General features: G+C 44.5%; 1 protein-coding gene and 1 pseudogene across 3 annotated transcripts in view; one reads left to right on the forward strand and one right to left on the reverse strand.

Moving 5' to 3' along the window:
* Window positions 1-20681, reverse strand: part of RAD54L2 (RAD54 like 2) — a 117537-nt gene that overhangs the window by 12165 nt on the left and 84691 nt on the right. For all 3 annotated transcript variants that reach the window (XM_058726752.1, XM_058726753.1, XM_058726751.1), the window contains 16 exons: window positions 20411-20612; window positions 19279-19418; window positions 18389-18505; window positions 17841-18067; window positions 15394-15576; window positions 15135-15268; window positions 13733-13929; window positions 12012-12354; window positions 11148-11325; window positions 9647-9898; window positions 9301-9419; window positions 7796-7914; window positions 4819-4918; window positions 3861-4066; window positions 3283-3455; window positions 2346-2542 (listed from right to left, as the gene is read on the reverse strand). In XM_058726752.1, the coding sequence (XP_058582735.1) occupies window positions 2346-2542; window positions 3283-3455; window positions 3861-4066; window positions 4819-4918; window positions 7796-7914; window positions 9301-9419; window positions 9647-9898; window positions 11148-11325; window positions 12012-12354; window positions 13733-13929; window positions 15135-15268; window positions 15394-15576; window positions 17841-18067; window positions 18389-18505; window positions 19279-19418; window positions 20411-20612 (2887 nt within the window). The remainder of the gene's footprint in view (window positions 1-2345; window positions 2543-3282; window positions 3456-3860; window positions 4067-4818; window positions 4919-7795; window positions 7915-9300; window positions 9420-9646; window positions 9899-11147; window positions 11326-12011; window positions 12355-13732; window positions 13930-15134; window positions 15269-15393; window positions 15577-17840; window positions 18068-18388; window positions 18506-19278; window positions 19419-20410; window positions 20613-20681) is intronic.
* Window positions 16234-16680, forward strand: LOC131508337 (NHP2-like protein 1; annotated as a pseudogene).

Genomic DNA, 20681 nt, shown 5'->3' on the forward strand with positions numbered 1-20681 from the left:
GCACACAGCCATGGCCAGCCTGAGCACCGCTGTGCATCTTATGCCAGCATGCCAAATGTTACCCGATGGTCAATGATGCACTCCTCATTCTTCACTTTCAAGTGAATGTTGGTACCTTGAGAAAACTACTCCTGATTTAAGATTTTTGAAATTAAGATCCTGTCTCTAAGCTTTCTGAAATTTGTGCCTTTGGTCTTCAGTCTTGGCGGGGAGACCTCCTTGGACTGGTATATTCTTTCTGACCTGACCGAAGAACATTGCTCTGAGGTTGCTACAGGCAATTTTGGGTAGCCCTCTGGGCCCTGTGGACTCCTGTATTCCTAGATAGGCCACAGAGCACAGTAAGCTCTATGTCTCATTTCCTATGCTCTGAGTCCCATTTCCTCAGTCTGCCCAGGGTGGCTTTGCAGGAGTTAGCAGGGCTAGCAGCCCTGGTCAGATGCCAGTGGGAGTCTTCCCAGAATTCAAAGTCAGATCAGGGTAAAAGTCAGGGTAACAGGAACCTAGCCTAAGCTCCCTACTCTGCAGGGGTTGAAGCAAGGAAATTGGGCAGAAAGCCCTTCTCACATATACCCAGACAGGAGGAAGAATCAACAGGATCATGGTATGGCTCATCAAGTGCTGTGAGAGGCTAGTGCCTCCCACAGAACCAGAGATGGGCCACAAAAGCCCACAGCCCAGCCCATTTGTCACATCTTCCCCCAACATGGCTTTTTTCTCACTGGGTTCAGGCTTACTCCTGTTGCTTCATGGGGAAGCCCAGAAAAGAGAAAAAACAGGTGGAGGACAAGAAAGGAGAACATTCCCAGACAATAGTATCTTGGAAAATGACACAGAAATAAAGTCTGAAGGCTTTGAAAGAGAATAACATTTTTCTTGAAAGCATCTTGTACATAAAAAGTAGCAAATTTGGAGCACCTGGGTGGCTCACTCAGTTAGGCTTCTGACTTGGGCTCAGGTCACGATCTCACGGTTCATGAGTTCAAGCCCCGCCTCAGGCTCTGTGCTGACAGCTCAGAACCTAGAGCTGCTTTGGATTCTGTGTCTTCCTCTCCCTGCCCCTCCCCTGCTCATGCTCTGTCTCTCTCTCAAAAATAAACATTAAAAAAAAAAAAAAGAGTAGCAAATTTACTCACCAAAAATTAGTCTTAAGTAAAATTTACATGGTTTCATTTCCCTTAGAACCTCATTTGTCAAGTTTTTTTTTTAACACGTAATCTTCATAGGAAAAAAGTTTTAGGGGCACCTGGGTGGCTCAGTCAGTTAAGCGTCCGACTTCACCTCAGGTCATAATCTCAAGGTTCGTGAGTTCAAGCCCCGCATTGGGCTCTGTGCTGACAGCTCAGAGCCTGGAGCCTGCTTCGTATTCTGTGTCTCCCTCTCTCTCTCTCTGCCCTTCCCCACTTGTGCTCTGTCTCTCGAAAATAAATAAAGGTAAAAAAACTTTTAAAAAAAGGATAATAAAACAAAAAAATTTTTTAATGCAAACCACTCAATCAGGCAGTCAATCTGGTAAGGCCTATGAAGTACTTTGCCTTAAAATGAAAAAAATTAAACGTAGATAATGTTTTGTAATTTCTTACAAAGAAGCTCTTTGCTTAGCAACTGGCTTCTATCATGTTCATACTTTGGAAGCTGTTCTCAAGAAAAAGATTTTTTTCTCAGAATTGTGGCACAGCCACACAATGAAAATCCCATTAAGAGCAGCAGAATTCCTTGACTGCAATCCAAGACCCGCAAAAGACCTGGCCTTCACCCTTGAACTTCACTGCTTAAGCAAGATCTAGGACCAAGGCGCTACAGATATGAAGGCAGCTGTGTGGGAGGGGTGGGCCTCTGTGTCTTGGGAAGCTGCACCTCTCCAGGAGTCTAGAAGGACTCTTCTGAGTCACAAAGCCAGTAGGTCACTCTTTCAGCCAGAGCCACTTAAAACACCAGGGCTGCTGAACTGCTTTGGAACCTCATCCAAGAGCAGAACCTGTCGGTTCACAACAGCCAGCAAGCAAGTTATAGGCTCTCCCTTTGTTAAAACAGAACCAGTCAGGGCTCAACCTGGGTGGCTCAATTGGTTGAGCGACCAACTTCGGTTCAGGTCATGATCTCACAGTTTGTGAGTTCGAGCCCCGTGTCGGGCTCTGTTCTGACAGCTCAGATCCTCGAGCCTGCTTCTGATTCTGTGTCTCCCTCTCTCTCTGCCCCTCCCCCACTCATGCTTGGTCTCTCTCTGTCTCAGAAGTAAATAAACATAAAAAAATTTTTTTTTTTTAAATTTTTTAAAAACAGAACCAGTCAAAAGGTTTGGGCCTGGCCCAGCAGCAGGCCTTCCTCCCCTTTCAGTGACTCACCAGTTTCTCTGACTGAAAGCAGGGATGCTGGTCAGGTTCTGGTCGCTTGCAGGGTAATACTGCGCATACGACGGGCGGGTATAGGGGACGGATGTGCGCTTGTCTTCCTCATAGCTTTTCTTTGCTGCTTTTTTCTCAGCCTTGGTCAGCTTGTGATCCTTTCGGTTAAGGAGCAGTGACTCATGCTCAAAAGGCTCCTGGGGACACAGGAGGACACTGATTTAATTATCAGTCTGTGCCAACACAACTGATATACAATGAGGCTTACTCTGAAACTGAGAAAGGGCTGGCTATCTCCAGCACTCGCAAAGAGCCTGCTCACAGACACATAAGCAGGTTTACTGTCTTTTTGTCAAGAGTATAACTCACAACTTTAACCCAGCCCCACCTTTAGACAGCCCAAATGTGCCTTCTATATCAAAAGGATGGGAGAGGGGCGCCTGGGTAGCTCAGTCCATTAAGCATCCAACTCTTAATCTCGGCTCAAGTCATGATCTCATGGTTTGTGAGATGGAGCCCCGTGTTGGGCTCCACACTGACTGTGTGGAGCCTGCTTGGGATTTTCTCTATCTCCCTCTCTCTCCTTGGCTCACACGGGTACGGCACATATGCTCACTCTCTCTCTCTTCCAAAATAAATAAACACTTAAAAAATAAAAGGATGGGAGAGTTCAGAGAATTACTAGACTACATTTCTAGAACTTTACCCCTTCTTTCTGCTAGGAAAAACTCACACTGGACAAATTATTCCACATGGCTGAGGTGAGCACTGCTAGAATAAGACTGGGGTGGGAAACTTCACAGGGTAAGGAGAGAACCAGATAAGTTCAAGTCTTCTGTATGAAACAAAGCTTCAGATGAAGGAAAGTAGTTTGCTAGACAAGCTTCCCTGAGTGGAGACTGCTGTACTGGGAACTGCATGCATCCCAGGCTCTCACCTTGGTGATGAGGTGAGGGTACTTCAGACAGGCAAGTTGGAGTACTGGCTCCTTGATCCCCTTTATGTTCAAGGATGCTTGGGGAGCTGGCTCCTTCTCAACAAAGTGCAGTAGGTTCTCCACCTCCTTCCGGGTAAAGTTCAGCATTGGATTGAGATCATCCACCACCCGATCTAGAAGCGAGAAGACATGGAGAAAGTCAGTATGTGGCAGAGAAGACTGCAAAAGCACAGCTACAAAGGTTGGCAGACAAGAGAGGTTGTGGTTGGTATAACTGTCACTAATATCTAAACTACCTCAGTCCATCCCATATTTGAAAGTCAAAGACCAGGTCTGAGGCCCTGGTGAAATGGAAATATCATAAGAGAAACCTGTATACCTACACTCAGTTCTTATCATTAAACCTGCCCAGGACAAGTTGAGGTCAATCACCTCTTAAGCAATTATTTGAATCAGAATGAGATGGGAGGAACTGCTGACTTTCTGTGATTCAAAGCTTACCTGTGTTCCTACAACCTGCCCCTCCCCTCCCACCACTGATACAATAAGGATAATATTGTGCCTGAAAGATACCCTACCTGACATGCCCTGCTTGGAAATCTGTCGGTCATAGATCTTCTTTTCAAGGGTGAAATCAGCCACAAGGCGATAGATATGACAGGGCTTTTTCTGGCCATAACGGTATACCCGACACACTGCCTGGGCATCATGGCAAGGGTTCCAAGAAGCATCAAACACCACCACTCGGTTGGCACCGATCAGATTCACACCCAAGCATCCAGCCCTGTAAAACACAAGCCAACAATCACAGAACCTTTCGTTTTAAAGACCGTTTTCAAACTGAAATTTGACTGTGACTGATAGCCCCATATCACCTCCTTTGTCCTAAGCATGACATACTGGAGGATTGTACTCTCCTGCTGATGAACAGTACATTGCTCAAGCACTGAAAAGTATGCCCTGAAAATCCAAAACAGAAGTGTTGACCAGTTTTGAAAGAAAACCCACTCTCTGCTCCTCTGTAATTAGTAAGGCCCCTGCATCCTGGCCCCAGAGTGAGGTCACTTGGTGAAGGGAAACCTCTGCATACAGATGTTTCTGGTGTGTTTAGTCTAACAGCTTAGGAAAATGACTAGTTCACACCCATCAAGGGCATTCTGATGGCAGAACACAGCACAGCCTTCAAGCTGCTTGGCATAAGACAAATAATGCCATCGCCTTTTACAGTTACATTACACTTTCTACTTTTTAAAGCACTTTCACATTAATCCCATCATCTAAGATTCAGAATACTCCTGAGAGAAAAGCTAAGTATGACTATTATTAATGAAGGGCTCAAAGAACTTCGTGACACTATCATGATGACTACCTTTCTAACACAACTTCCTTTTGGGGTCCCCTCTCTGACTTCAAAAACAAGTCACAAACCCGAGCAGATCTCTTCTGATGAAACTCGGATGAACCTTTGGGTACCTGCCCACGTGGCTAGCTGCCCTGAATACAGCCCTCTGACCTCCGCTCTCAGGATCCACTCACCTTGTGGACAGAAGGAATAGCCAGGTGGTGAGGTTGCTGGGATCATTGAACTGATTAATGAGCCGCTCCCTCTCAAAGGCAGGGGTGCTACCATCTAGCCCTAGGACAGAAGGAAAACCACAAGAAATGGACATATAAGGGCACGGGTACACAGCAAAATCACTGGGCAAATGTGTTTTTAAAACAAAACAAATACACTACAGTATTCTGATTCCACCCCCATGGACATTCCATGGGTCTACAGTGAGTCGCAGGCACCCATAATTTTCAAATATCGCCATGTGCAACAAGGATTACAAACTATGTTTCTCCCTTTAATAGACAAACTAATTCTAAGGTCAAGGTTCCTAGACTTTAGATTGCATAAGAACCACTCTAAATACGGAAGCTTGGTAAAAGCTGGCTCAGGGTGACCTCTCTACCTCAGTCCTGTAAATCCTGGTGAGTGCACAAGGACTAAGAGTTCTGTGTTGTGATATGGATGTTGTCCCTCCACCAGGAATTTGCATTGTTAACAAACTCCTATGATTAAGAGCTTACTATAAGGAGACATTAAAAAGAATAGATCTGGGGCAGTGGGATGGGGCATATGGATGAAAAGAAGGAAGTTCAAAGGAAGGGGGAAAAGTAACCTTCAATTAAGAAGCATGAATAACAGCAAAGAAAACAATCAACAAAACTAAAAGGCAATCTACAGAATGGGAGAAGATACTTGCAAATGACATATCGGAGAAAGGGCTAGTATCCAAAATCTATAAAGAACTTATCAAACTCAATACCCAAAAACACCAAAAAAAAATCAGTTAAGAAATGGGCAGAAGACATGAACAGACATTTCTTGAAAGCAGACATACAAATGGCTTAACAGACACATGAAAAAATGCTCAACATCACTCATCATCAGGGATGATTAAAACCACAATGAGATACCACCTCATACCTGTCAGAATGGCTAAAATTAATAACTCAGGAAACAACAGATGTTGGCATGGATGCAGAGAAAGGGGAACACTCTTACACTGTTGGTGGTAATGCAAATTGGAGCAGCCACTCTGGAAAAGAGTGTGGAGGTTCCTCAGAAAGTTAAAGATAGAACTACCCTACAACCTAGCAACTGCACTACTCGGTATGTATCCAAAGGATACAAAAATATTGATTCAAAGGGGCACAAGCAAAAAAAAAGGGGGGGGGACATGCACCCCAATGTTTATAGCAGCATTATCAACAACAGCCAAATTATGGAAAAAGCCCAAATGTCCACTGACTGATGAATGGATAAAGAAGATGTGGTTTGTATGTATGTAACATACAATGGAATACTACTCAGCAATGAAAAAGAATGAAATCTTGCCATTTGCAACATGGATGGAGCTGGATGATATTATGCTAAGTGAAATAAGTCAGAGAAAGACAAATACCCTATGATTTCATTTATATGTGTAATTTAAGACATAAAACAGATGAACATAGGGAAGGAAAAATAAAATAAGATAAAAACAGAGAAGGAGGCAAACCTAAGAAACTCTTAACTATAGAGAACAAACTGAGGGTTGCTGGCAGGGAGGTGGGTGGGGGATGGGCTAAATGCATGATGAGTATTAAGGAGGGCACTTGTGATGAGCACTGGGTGTTGTATATAAGTGATGAATCACTAAGTCACTCCTGAAACTAATACTACCCTTAACTAACTTGAATTTATATAAAATCTTGGAAGGAAAAAAAAAAAAAAAAAAAAAAAAGAAGCAGCAGCATGAATAAGAGAGGAGGGGCTACATTTGTCACCCTAGGGAAAAGAGAGAAAAGGACAAAGCTAAGGAGATGAAATACCACATGGAGGACTGGATGATGACTGTTATAGGAAGTATCAGTTTAATTGGTATTAGAGGCTCTTTCAACTGGCACCCCGACCTACCTTTCCAACCTGAGTTCCCACAGTTCCCAAGCACAGCTCGGCATTGGGTCTTCCTACCACCCATGAACCTCTATTCTCTAAATACTTCCTTTAGGCCAGTGTTTCTCAACAAGGGTTATTTCCTTGCCCTCCCACCCTACAGGGGACAGTTGGCAGCGTCTGGAGACATTTTTGGATGTTATAACTGGGTGGATGCTACTGTCATCTAACGAATAGTGACCAGGGACGCTACTAAAAGTCCTACAATGCACAGGACAGCACCCCCTTGCCGCACCCCCCCCTCCCTGCCCAACCTACAAAAAGAATTATCTGGCCCAAATGTCAATATCTGGACAGTAAGTACATGAGGTTAATATTTCTCAACTTTTGTTTTTCATGACCACCCCCTTTAAGAAGCCTTTTTATACATTTTTCTCCCCAATTGACACGTCCCTCATGAAAATTTAAATGCCACAGATATACTGTATATGTTTATTTACTGGATGCCTATTTGAGCTTTATATTTTTGAAAAGTTAAGCTTTTTTTTTTTTTTTGTCCCCTCAAGAACCAATTTTCACCCTCTTAGGGATACTATCTCCCCTGTACAGAATGCATGATCATGGCCTATATTCACTCTGTTGCTTCTTCCTAGAATGATCTTTGGGCCACACTAACTCTGTATATTCAAATTCTCCCCATCTTTACCAGTCTACTGCAAGTTCTGCCTCCTCCAGGAATCCTTCTCCAATCATCCTTCCCACAACGATTCTATTCTCCTTAGAACCTATAAGGGCACTCGATCAGTGCTGCTTTGTATTTGTCTTGGAGTTGCTGTATCTCAGATGAAGACAAGGTTTATGTCTTCTACTTCTCTGCTCTCCCCATATCTTGCCCAAGCTCCCCAGCCCCTAGTACAGTGCCTCACACATAGCAGCTTGCTCTCAATACCTCCCTGCTTTTGGTTACTCCGGATACTCCTACACATTTGGTGGAGAACGGAGTAGAAGACAAAAATGCAGAGAAGGAAAGGAAAGCCTTAAGCAGACCCTGCCAAGGCTCCAGAAACAAAGCAGCAGTGAACTCACGGAAGTAGCTGACGTTTCGAACCCACTTCTGTACTCCTTGCCCATCAGCACCAGGTAGACAGGGCACTTCTCGTTTCCCTAGGAATTCCTCGATGAGAGCCAAAGTGGAAAGGCTCTGGCTGGAAGGGACAACATTTGGTTCAGAAGGCTCCCAGACCCAAGGGAATCTTGTTCCCCAGTGGACTCACAATCATATATAGCCTTCTGATAGTGGGAGCTCCCAGAACCTGCTCCCCATAAGAGGTAACCCCACAAAGAACCACTAGGGGTATTCTCCCTAGCTCATAATGGGAGCAGAGTCGTCCATACACTTATCACCACCCCCACTAAATTTGCTACCCTATTACTTCCTCAATTCTTCCTCAATTACTTCCCCTAAATTCTGGGGTTTAGCTCAGTACATAGTAACAAATAGGATCAGCATTAAAAACCAACGTTACATACATTAGATCTAACTACAGGCCACAATCAAAATTATGGGTCTTACTAGGGCTTTCAAGTTATAAAGAGAAGCAGTCTCCTCAGAAGTGATATATAAAACCAGTGGTACACTAAACTCCCCCCCAGTTAGAATTACCGCTCTCCTCTCAACGTGTGCCACACATGGAAACCTTTACTCTGAGGCTCCCAAGATACCCCTTAGCCTAATGGGGGCATAATCTAGCCAGAGCAAAAAGAAAGCATGTCTGTTTGAAAGAAAATATGTCTGTTTCCCTGAAGAGTCAAGCCTTGATGGAACTCAAAACTCTGGCCACAGAATGTAACTCTGGAACAAATCATATTACTTATTTGACCTTACATACAAAGCAACAACAACAACAACAACAACAACAACAAAAAAAAAAAATATATATATATATATATATATATATATATATATATATATATATATATTTTTTTTTTTTTTTTTTTTTTTAAGTAGACTCCACACCCAGCGTGGGGTTTGAACTCACAACCCTGAGAGCAAGAGTCACCATGCTCTACTGACTGAGCCAGCCAGGTGCCCTCCTCCTTAATTGTTTTTAATTAAAAAAAAAAAAGGCTGGGGAGGGACCGAAGCAGATTAGATCAGAGGTCAGCAAATGTTTTCTGGAAAAGGCCAGATACTAAATATTTTTAGGCTTTGCAGACCACATTCAGTCTGTTGAATATTCTTCTTCTTCTTCTTCTTTTAAAACGTTTAAAAATGTAAAAACTAGCTTTCAGGCAAGCCACAGGCCAGATCTGATGTGGGCCACAGTATGAAGGGTTAGACTATGACTCCAATGTCAGCCTAGGGTTTTAAACAGTTCTCTGCAGAGAAATCACATTGGGCAAAATAAGAAACTCCAAGAATGAGATGAAATGCAAGAAGGTCCTCACAAGAAGCACTGGTTTGCAGAGGCATGAAAACAAAACAAAACAAAACAAAAAGGAGCTGGGGTTACCCCAGACAGTCTTACTCTGTAGGGGCTATGTCACTCTACTATAGATACACAGTAATATTGGGGAATTTCTTTTCCTACCTGAACACGAGAATCTTGTCCCCAAGCTTCACACTTTCCTCAATCAGGTGGAAAAGCAATACCATTTTGGGAGAGTTCTCTAAGACCCCAGTCTGGTAATTAGTCAAAAGGTCCTTGGCCTGCAATAGAGAAATGAGGCAGCTTAGAGAAGGTCCGTGGCCAGATCACTAGAAATAAAATTCACTCCTTCCAAGGCAGAAACTCATGGGCAACCTTTATAGTTCCCTGCAGATACTTGGCAGCACAATGCATTGTACAACCCCCACCCTCTTCCCACATAGGCTTTGCTTTGTACCATCCCTTCTCAGCAGTGGTTTATGGGCATAGAAGTTTCTGCTTGACTCACCCATTCATATGTGACAATGTTGTTGCCTCGCTCCTGGAAAGGGTTGAAGCCAACCCCTTGTAGGAATTTGCTATTGGTTGCTTCTCCCATTGAGGAAGCCAAGGTGCTGTCCTCCCCCTTGCCTTTTGTTCCCTGTGATGGGCAGCGAGCACTAGTCCCAGCTGAGCCAAGTTCTTCCACATCTAGGTCCTGCTCATTGGCCAGACTCTCCTTCTGAAGGGCTTCATACAGCACATCCGGGTGATTCCAGATCTGGAGTTCAAGTTAAAGGGGAAATGACACAGGGCAGAGAACAAGCTAAGGGTGTCCCAGAGAGTCAGGAAACATGTACTTGCTGAAACACACACTGGTCCTACAGCATACACCGTCACGCTAAAAATTAAAGTATCTCCAACTCCCTCATAGCCAAAGAGCCTACGCATTCATTTTAACTAACTGTGATCACCATAACACAAGGGGAAGAGTTCATACCAGCAGGCATGCCCATAAGCCCATAGGCATAATCAAAAAGGCTGTGTCACAAGCCTTGCATTCTTATTTAAATAAGGGTAAGAATGCCGCTGTTTCACTGTGTGGCTACAGCCAACTACTGTCTGAAACTACGAAACAAGACCAATCTCTTCCTATGGACAAATGTATCTAACTTACAGATGACCAACCAGAAGTCATTTCAGGGACTGTTCCCAGCAGGAGTTGAGAATTCCTGGGGTGGGGGCAGAGGTGGGGGGATAGGAAGGGTGTGTTGGCACTGTAGCATCCTCACAGACCATATCTGCTGTAGCTTCCTGGCCCTGGTCTAGGACTGTGGTTACAAAAGAAACATTTTGAAATCCCATCTGTCCCCTGACATACCCCTTCAGTTGACTCATTAAAGCAGTGGTCAGTTGGGAATAATACCCAACAGGCTGGCTGACAGCTGTCAAAGAAGCAGGTCCTTCATTAGTCAACAAGAAGCACATACTAAAGATAAGTCAGGGTTCATCAACCTATTCATGAAGCTTAGTGCTAGATACCTGGGCCTTACTATCCCCAAACCATCTCAAACATTATCAGGATGAAAGAGGTCTCAATCTGATTAAACGCAGAATCAAACACAAGGTACCCCAATAACTTGTCTAAGCTATATATTTCTTGCATCTTGATTATGCTAACAGTCAAAAACTGCCCCACAATGTTTTTCCACTACCCCTTTCTCCCAAGTGAAAAAAAATCAGTGAGAAAGGAAGTGATTTCTCAAGTTTGGTACCACAAGTTGACCAGATGAACTGCACAACTGCAAGGAGCACCATTTATATCACAGGCTGAGTGGCACCCCCAGGAACTGTGCAGCACACAACCAGCATATTTCTCCTTGGGGCCCCCAGTTCTTCAATGCAGCAAACCGAGGGGGACCCCTGTCACTTTATTCTTCCCTTATCAAGGACTCCTAGCAGGAATAACTTCCTTGGGACCATGTGCAACCTTCATTCATATCTCAGTATTCCCTGAGGCCTCAACACACCTTGCAGCACACACAGAAAGCCTTGAGGGGGTTCAGCCCCAGCCAGCCACTGCTACCACAGTCTCGGAAACGGTCCATGAACTGTGTGTACAAATCTCGCTGGATCTTTGAGAGCCGCACCAGGATCACATTTTCTTCCTTGGCAGGTAGATGAATCTTCAGCACAGTGTGGCCTCTCCTACAAAGGCAGAGATCAGAATCATCAAGCCAGTGTGGCCAGGAGGTGTCAGTGCAGGATAACAAAAGAATCCTGCATTTCTGCCACACCTCCTTTTGAGGATCTCAACATTCACAACAGACTTACAACAATAAGGATTGGTTTAGCGATCATCAGAAGAAACTCATTTTAAGGATAAGAACTAAAGCAAAGAGGACTGGGTGGCAGAGACCGGGAGCTCCAGGTTCATACCCAGATCTAGGGCTGTTTCTCTAAGCTTTCTGCACATATTCCATCTTAACAAGGAAAAACAAGGAAATTGTTTTAGACCAGCCTAACTACATCTACCGAGATGCTGACACTGGTGAGGCCATGCCCCCAGGAACCAGCATTTCTATGCTTTCAGAGTCAGCAGAAGGCTAGCTCTCTTTTGCTTCTCAGCAAGTAAGGTAGGTATCCCTAGAAACTTCAAAGATTAACTTCTGAGAGAAGTACTTCTAGGCCAAACTTTCAGAGGACTGAAACAGTGGCTATCCATCATTTGTGTGCTATTCAGGAAAAGCTACTCAGTAAAAGGAAAGTTTTACTATCACCCACTAGGGAGGGACCCTCCTGCTGTAACAGTCCCCCTTTGGGACAGCTTTGCATGCCTGTTACACCAATGGGTCTCTGATGGTTCAAAACACAGGGCCCTGAGGATGGCTCACCTCTGCACAAAGCCTTCCAGGAGGCTGTGCAAGACGTGGCTCCGGTACCGCATGAGGCGGACATCCTGAGGCGTGCTGTCAATACACTGCCCATTCAGGATGGGGCGTTCAAACATGTTGCTGAACTCCTGCCGGGTGCCGAGGAAGTCTGGGCGCACAAAGTCCACCATGCACCAGTACTCAATGAGGTTGTTCTGCAGGGGATACCCGGTCAGCACCACTCGGCGGCGAGAGCGAATGTTCTTCAGGGCCTGTGAGGTGCTGGCCTGGCAGTTTTTGATGCGGTGTCCCTCGTCACAAATCACCACATCAGGGCCAGGGCGGCATAAGGCCTTCTCAAACTCTAGGGAGGGAAGAGGATCCGGAGTCAGAGGGTGAGAGGGCCTGCTCTTAGTCAACAATATGAGAAGTAGGGGTGCACCCTGGAGGAGACAGAAGAAATGAAGGAAGCAGGAAAGCAAGAGTCAGCCCCCATTAGTGAAAGGGAGCCAACCATCCAGGCTCCTGTGCATTTGGTGTGACACGTTAACCTGGACTATTGACTCTTGCAGTAAATATCTCTTTTCCCTCTTTCCTTTCCTTATCTTTTTTCTTTTTCTCCTTTACGCTCAAAGTAAAATACCTCACATTCCTACCTAGGGCTTATATCAACTGGGTGGCAGAGTGTGACTTTACAGACTACCAGCCTAGGATTAAAAATGGGTCTGAGTGAGAGGCACTCAGATGGCTCAGTCGGTTAAGCATCCAACTCTGGCTCAGGTCATGATCTCACCGTTTGTGAGTTTGAGCCCTCCATCAGGCTCTGTGCTGACAGCTCAGAGTCCAGAGCCTGCTTCAGATTCTGTGTCTCACCTTCTCTCTCTGCCCCTCCCCTGCTCGCCTTCTGTCTGTCTCTCTCAAAAATAAACATTTTTATAAAAAAAAAATTTTTTTTTTTTTTTTTTTTTTTAATGGGTCTAAGTGAGACTGACTGGAATCATCCAGATACTTCAGTCGACTTTCACCATTGCCAGTGTCTCTGCACCATCTGCAGGCTGGCTGGTGGGGAGCTAGCTAAAGGACAAAATCTTTCTGGAGTTACCTGCCAGTCATTGCTAAATGGCAAATTCATCCCAGCTCTACCACAGAAGCAAACCTAGCACAAACATAATCTATAGATGGAGAGACCTATAAAATGAAACAGCCTCTGAACCTAAAAAAAACTTTCTTCCCCAAACAGGCAAAGCCCTTAGAAGATGGAGCAGAACTATCACTACGAGAGGAACGACTTTCACTAAAACAAAACAAAACAAAACAAAACAAAAAACAAACCTGGGATAAATTCTCCTTTTATAAAGTCACAATATGATTATTACTCTGCATATCAGTGATTTAAATACTTTGTAAATATTTTCTTAATGCTATCCCAGAACACCTCTAGGATGTGGTGAGAGGAAAAGTCACTTTCCCAACTGCTCTGTGAGAGAAACAGGGTCAGATGGGCAGGGGAGTCTCCCTAAGCCAGTCTATGAGTGGCCCACCCAGAATTCCACAACAGGCAAGGAAAGCAATATCTTCTGAGAGCCAGTGGAGGTCATCCCACCTATCTTAGGGACCTGGATTTCTGGTTCATGACAATACAACTCACATCAATAATCTTCACATCTGACTTGGTGCTACCACAGACACTATTTCTTCCTGAAACACTACCCCTAAGAGTATCCCCAGGATAGGCTACCCACCTCTCCGAAACTCCTGCTGTCGATCTTCCTCATCCAGATCAATGATGACCGGGTGAGACCGTTTCTTGGTTTTCTTCGATCTACCTGTGGCAAAGGATTTCTTCAGGGTGAGGAGTCTGTACATTTCGTACCCCATCAGTAGCACCCCACCCTCTGATACCCAATCAGCCATCACTTTAGCACGAGCTGCCATTGTCCTGCAAGAGTGAACAGAGAAAAAAATTATTGCTTCCACTGCTCCCCAGAAAGAATTGCTCACAATTAGAGCTGCGTTGATGTACATTCAGAAGTCCTTATTGCCAAGGACTTCAGTGGTAGCACCATAGGGCTTGCTGGCTGCCCCCCTTCCCAGTATCCCAAAGATGCTAACCGCACTGAGGATGGATGGGGAGGTCACCAATGACAGTTAAACATCAGAAAAACGGAAATGCAATGGCACAAGGCAAGCAAAAGTAATGACTCCCTTGGATGTACATGCATGACTACAATTCTACATTTGAGGGAGAATTTCAAATTATTCCCACAATAAACACAAGATAGTAAAAGCAAGGGCAATATTCTGCATTTTACCTTCCCAGGCCCCAATGAGCAAAGAGCTAAGGACAAGCAGTAAAGGAGAAAGGGCAGCAGAGCCCAGATGACACTAAGAGCACAGTCTCTCCACTCCTAAACAACTGAGTCCTGATTCTAATTCATTAACTGCATGTGGACTAACAGTCCTGAAACCCAAGAAACAAGAGCAGGTGATCAATCACCTAGGGGGCCGCCCACAGTCTCCTCATTTTGATGTATGTGACCAAACATCACAAAAGGCAGCCTCTGAAGAAGAGAAAGTCTATCTTCTCAATTATCCATGCCAACAAGGGGAAAGGGTAGCATGGATGGCTAGCTTGGACCAAGAAATAGCTTTAGAATTTTGGAAATCAAATTGAATGTATAGAATGGAAATATAATTTTATTCAAATCTAAAACAAAAGTTTACCCTTTTCAAAACTTGGAAGTTGTACCAGTAAAGGTCAACTGTAAACAGGGGCTTAAAAGAGACTGTTGATTAGGCTTCTAAGAAAGAAATGTAAAAGGTGAAAAGTTAGAAGATGGATAGTTTCATTTCACCATGTTGAATTTTATTACCATTCACATGGGCAAATAGGATGATGTATGCGTATTTTTCAGGATATAAAAGCACCTTCAAGCAGAACATAAGACATTTCCCAAGCTACCTAACTCTGACTTTATTGAAAAGCTAGGTAGAGAAAAAATGAGTATCAAGGAATGGGCAGTGGGGGGCAGGGGGGATGACCACATCAAGAAACCAAAAGGAATCTGGATTAGTGCCCTGATATCCAGATCCTGGAAAGAAGTCTAAAAGGAAAGGGAGAAGAGGAGAGAGTAGGCCACTTACTTGTGCTCATCATTCAAGATGTGAACTTTAAAGAACCGAGGCTGGACTTCTTCAGGCTTGTTGTCAGCTGGAAGGGCTTCAGGTGCTGGAAGCCACATGTTGAACTCTGCCAACCAATTCTGAAGAGTATTAACCTGTCAGAAAGCCAAGTCCAGAAAAAGGATTTTAAGAAACAAGCTCAAAGCTGAGCTCATCAAGCTGTTTAGTACCCAGAAAGGCATTAACCCAGAGCTCCTCAGAGGGGTGACTGAACTCTTACCGGCACAATGGCAAGGACAGTTTTGGCTGGCGTGTGGCGGAAGAGGACGTCAATGAAGGAGATCACTTGCAAAGTTTTCCCCAGACCCATGCTATGGGCCAGGATACAGCCAAAACCACTACTGGTCTTAAACCTCTCCAGGGATTCAACCAGATTATCATACAGGAACCGGATCCCACCAATCTGATAAAGGGCAAACAGAGGCAATAGTTAAAGGAGCTGGCAAAGACCAAGATTCGGTTTTATTCATCTTGGAGTTAGAATTAAGTAAAGGAGCAGACACTATACCAGACAGTTGGTGTGGATGGTTACAGAAGTCTCCCTGTACCCTGAATGGTCTATTGGCTGATGACAGTCTTCTTAGAGAAAACACAGAAAATCATTCACCTGGTACAATGGCCTATCTGAGGCAAAAATCTGCAGTACCAAATTCTTGACAGGGTCTCTCACTCAGCCCTTAGCCGCTCACCTCAAGATAGCCCATTCCATAAGGAGTTCTTATTGTGAAGAGTTCTTACATTGAGTCAACCTCTGCCTTCATGGAACCTCCACTCACTGGTTTTGGTTCACAGCTCTGGGTCAACAAAATCTACTCTGCTCCCTCCTATCAGAAAGTTCCTCAGACTTCTGACTCTTACATCTCTTCTGGAACCACTTCCAGAGTCAAATCAATTTCCTAACCAAGGCACTGTCCTCCAGACAGCATCTCAGTCAGTCTTGCAGATCTCACAGGAGAAAGCTCAAGAGTATTAAGCCAAGAGATCTGATACCTCTACATGATATGGCAAACCTGAGACTTGCCCTTCCCATTCATCAGAAATCCTGAAGCATCTACTCCTCCTTTCTGGCTGAAGTGTGTGCTCCTGCTCTGACATTGGCTGCACTCCCAGAGGGGTGGCAAGACCATGGAATCACAGAAATGACGGAGGCTGATGTAAATCCAAAGGCCTATCACCTTGCAGATACCCACCTCACCAAGAAACTACTGGACCTTGTTCAGCATCCATGTAACTACAAGCAGCTTCAGGAGCTAATGAAGCCACCAAAATCCTCAACAGAGCCATCTCTCAGTTCATCATGATGGCTGCAGATGCTGAGGCCCTGGAGATCATCCTGCACATTCTGCTGCTATGTGAGGATAAGAATGTGCCTTATGTATTTGTGGGCTCCAAGCAGGCCATGGGGTGGGCCTGTGGGGTGTCCAGGCCTGTCTTCACCTGTTTTATCATCATCAAAGAAAGCTTACAGATGAAGCAGCATATCTAGTCCATTCAGCAGTCCAACTGAAAGGCTCTTAGTCTAAAGAGGCAGCCTCTGCCCCACTCCTCACTGAGTCGTCCCCCTGCGGGGTTGTGTATCATATTGTCTAGGTTAGCATGTAGTACTTCCAGCTACCTTCTCTTCCTATATTATACTACTAAATCTGGATTTTACATTTTTTGTATTATTTTTGTTTTACAGGTTGTTACCCATATATTAATCACCCACCCCAGTCCAATCTCCCATTTTACTCTCTCTGCCATCTTATCCTCCCTTTTGAAAAATGAACTAAATGCTGAGAACAGGCAGAAACAGAGCAGTGACACCATTCAAAGGCAGGGAAGAGCCAGGATAGAGATCTGGTTCTAGCTTTCAGGTGCTAATTTCCCATTGTGTGTAGGACATGATGTATGTAAACACCATTCACTTTGTGTCCCTTGTGCCTGGCATAAAAAATCATTCCATAAGTGTTTGCTCTCTATGGGGATTATGTAGCACTTGGGGAAAAGCATGTATCCTATGAGGTTGTTAGGTGTATGTCCAAGTGTCATGTGCTAATATGCCCCTGCCGTTTGCTTTGGTAATGTGATGCTATTCCCCCTCTCCCCAACTCCTAACCATGCCCCTGAGGGTGGCAGGGCAGCAGCATACCAAAGATGTGTTGCAGAATTCCGGAGCCTGTCTGGGCAAGTTAGACATGGGGCAGTTGACCTAGGTCTTGAAGGAGTTCACAGTGTCAAGAAAAAAGAGGGTCAACTTGTGCTGGAATGAAGAAGTCTGGGCCCAAGGCATGGAGACCTGACTAGAAGCTACAGTAAAGATGCTGGAGTCAAAGAAACATCCTCTCTGGTGAATGGAGATGTCTTCAGTGGATACTTGGTACCAGCTCTGAGAGCCCTTACCCCTGCCACAGTGTGGGTCAGATGTATGTATTCTTCATCACATCAGAAAGACAGTACTAGTGTGCCATTCTTGTGAGCATCCTAATAAAAAAATACATTCATATTCCAATTAAAAAAAAAATCCTGAAGCATCAAGTGCCAGGAGGAAGGATCAGGGCTTTCTAATAACTGCTCGTGGTACCAAACAAGTACTTCACAGGCTCTGATGCTGACAACCACCAGCAGGTAATGTCCTCAGCAAAGAAGCTGAAAGGAAACAAAGAAAAGAATCAAGATTTGCTGTACCTGATGAGGTTTCACTGCCCGTGCCAACTGTGGGGCCAGGAAGACATTCTCCTCCTCCGGAGGGTGGTTCAGATTGACAAGGACCCGCCCCAGAGCATCTCGCTGGTTTAAGACATCATTCACGTGGGTACCACCCTTCTCCTCTTCCTCATCTTCCTCACTGACAGATTCGCTGCTGTCCACAATATGCAGGGTATCTTCCTCTCCAGAGCTCAGTTCAATCACTTCTGAGATAGCCAACAAAACAAAACAAAAACCAAAACCCAGGGAGCAGAGATAATTTACTGCCCATTATCAAAGCTTACAGCATGGGAACAAAGTTAGAACTTGTCATCACTTATAAAATTTTGAGTTTTACTATTTCTCTCTTATGGCTTCAAGTTAAGATAAGGGAAAACCTTACATTTACAAGGAGACCCAGGGATATTTGTCACAGTCAGACCCCAAAACAAATGGGGAAGGACTGATTTCTATTCAGATGTACAGCCAATCAATCAGGGTGAACACTGAGTCAGAAGGAAGCAGAGACACCTCTGGCTCGACCTTACCATCTCGACTGCTTTTTTCATCCTCACTGCCACTGCTGCTGTCCAAACAAATGACTTCCTGGGACAGGACCCGAGGAGGCAGTTGGGGACCATCGCTTGCTCTTAAGACAATTTCCTCTAGGGAAAAAAAGATGGAAGGGAATGCCAAAACCACCTTTAGTGTAAACTTATTTCCCCAAATGATTCATCAGCCCTTTACCTTTGTCACTCTCAAGGGGACTATCCCCTGAGGAGAGAAGTTGAGGGTATCTCAAACACCTCAGTTCCCTTTCTAACTTCCCTTGTCTTTACTGGTTCTTATCTCCTGGTTATTAAGTATATATTACTAAAATATATAAATTATGTATAAAATATAAATATAATACATAAGATATGTAATATATATAAATAAAAATATAATAATAATTATTTTTTAACGAGGTCCAATGTGGGGCTCGAACTCATGACCCTGCTACCAAGAGTCACATGCTCTACCCACTGAGCTAGCCGAGTCCCCGTGAGGGGTACACGTTTAACCATCTTAACTTTTCATCTTATTTAAAAAATTTTTTTAATGTTTATTTTTCAGAGAGAGAGAGAGAGAGAGATCGTGAGCAGGGGAGGGGCAGAGAGAGTGGGAGACGATGGGGCTTGAACCGACAAACTATGATATCATGACCTGAGCTAAATCAAGAGTCAGACACTTAACTGACTGAGCCACCCAGGTCTCCCCATCTTAACTTTTTCAGTAAGATATTTCTGATCATCTGCTCCTAAGAAACCGAATGACTCAAAATGATTCCTGAGAGGCCACGATCTTATTTCAGATCTGCCCTTAACCATTGTGTGTGCCAAAGGCCTCTTCTCCTTATACTTCAGGCAGGGCCTTTCCCACCAACTCTGCTGCTTACCAGGAAGGAACTCCAGGGGAACAGTAGGAATGGGGGCTGCGTAATCCTTCCTCTGCTGCTCCAGGCGTTTCCTTCTTTCCAACTCTTCCTGTTGTGCTGCTTTGGTAACGGGCTCCAACTGATCCTCCCGGAGCAGCTTTCTAAACATTACAATAAGAGTGAGCACTTGGGTTGGTTCACTGGAAATTTGGACAATGTAATGACAAGCTAAAGAGCTCATTGCTGAGCTCAGAGAGCTGAGGCAAGAGGAGGAGAAGCCATGTCAGTCCCACACACCCATGCAACAGGAGAGGCAAAAAAAAAAAAAAAAAAAAAAAGGGAGTGGGGCGGGGGGTGAACTTCAAGGTTCAGGTGACTGTGGGCTAACATTTTTCCATATTATTTAACTTCCTGAGAGATGCTCCTGAAAACTCATCTTTGCACATAACAGATCAAGAGTAAAAGAGTAATACATGATTCATGAAGTTGAAAAGCAGTATTAAAATATAGAGTTGTTATATAGGAGGGTAGAATTATAGATCCTTATTTATCCCACATCCTCATTTCGTAAACTTTAAATAATACTTTCAAGCTATCATTATGTTAAAAAAATGAGAGTAGGAGAATAGGATATCATTTATCTCCTTTCGATAGCAAAATGGTTATGTGATGGAAGGACTGTAGGGGATTTAGACAGTGAAGGAAGTTCACATCTGCCATTCTCTTAGCTCAAGGAAGAAGCCTTCTTTGGGCCAGACAGGCCCTTGTCAATTGAAGTTGAGCGCTAAGAAAATGAGAACCCAACTTCTTTTCCTTTATCTTCCCCTGTTTTGAAACGTAAGGGAAAAATAAAGGAAAAAAACTGTCCAACCAGAGCACCCTATCATCCCTGGGCTGTCTCCCAGGGCCTCCAGAGAGTGGAATACTCCCCAGCACAGCTTGAGCATCATCCGTGTCTGCCCCACAACCTCAGACAGCCTGGGGGTGGTCCTGAGCTGCATCTCCACTATTAATTAGGGCACACAGCTTATACTTTTCTTTTTTGGAAAGGGGACCCTCCTGCTCAAACCAGTCCTGCTACTGACAGCCTTCAAATGAAGGCAATATCTCTCTCTATTCCTTCCCTTCTCCTCTTACCCTGAGCACAGCTCACCGTATGTTTCTCCTCATGTGGGAGGGCTTCTGAGCTCTCTTCTTTTTGGGGTCCTCGGAGGTGAGGCTCTTGCCTTGGTGGCGCCTAAGCTGCTCTGAAGGCTCAGACTGAGATGAGGTAGTTGAAGTGCACCGCGGTGGCCGCTGCCCATCTTCCTCCAGTTGGGCACACTCAGTGCCACACATGTCTTCCAGGGATGGGTCTGAAAAGACAAAGGGAGAGAGGTGCCAGGGACTGACGTTTACTGGGAGAAAAACAGGTTTTGATGCCA

This window comes from Neofelis nebulosa, chromosome 4, assembly GCF_028018385.1.
Source record: "Neofelis nebulosa isolate mNeoNeb1 chromosome 4, mNeoNeb1.pri, whole genome shotgun sequence".
NCBI classification, from domain to species: Eukaryota; Metazoa; Chordata; class Mammalia; order Carnivora; family Felidae; genus Neofelis; species Neofelis nebulosa.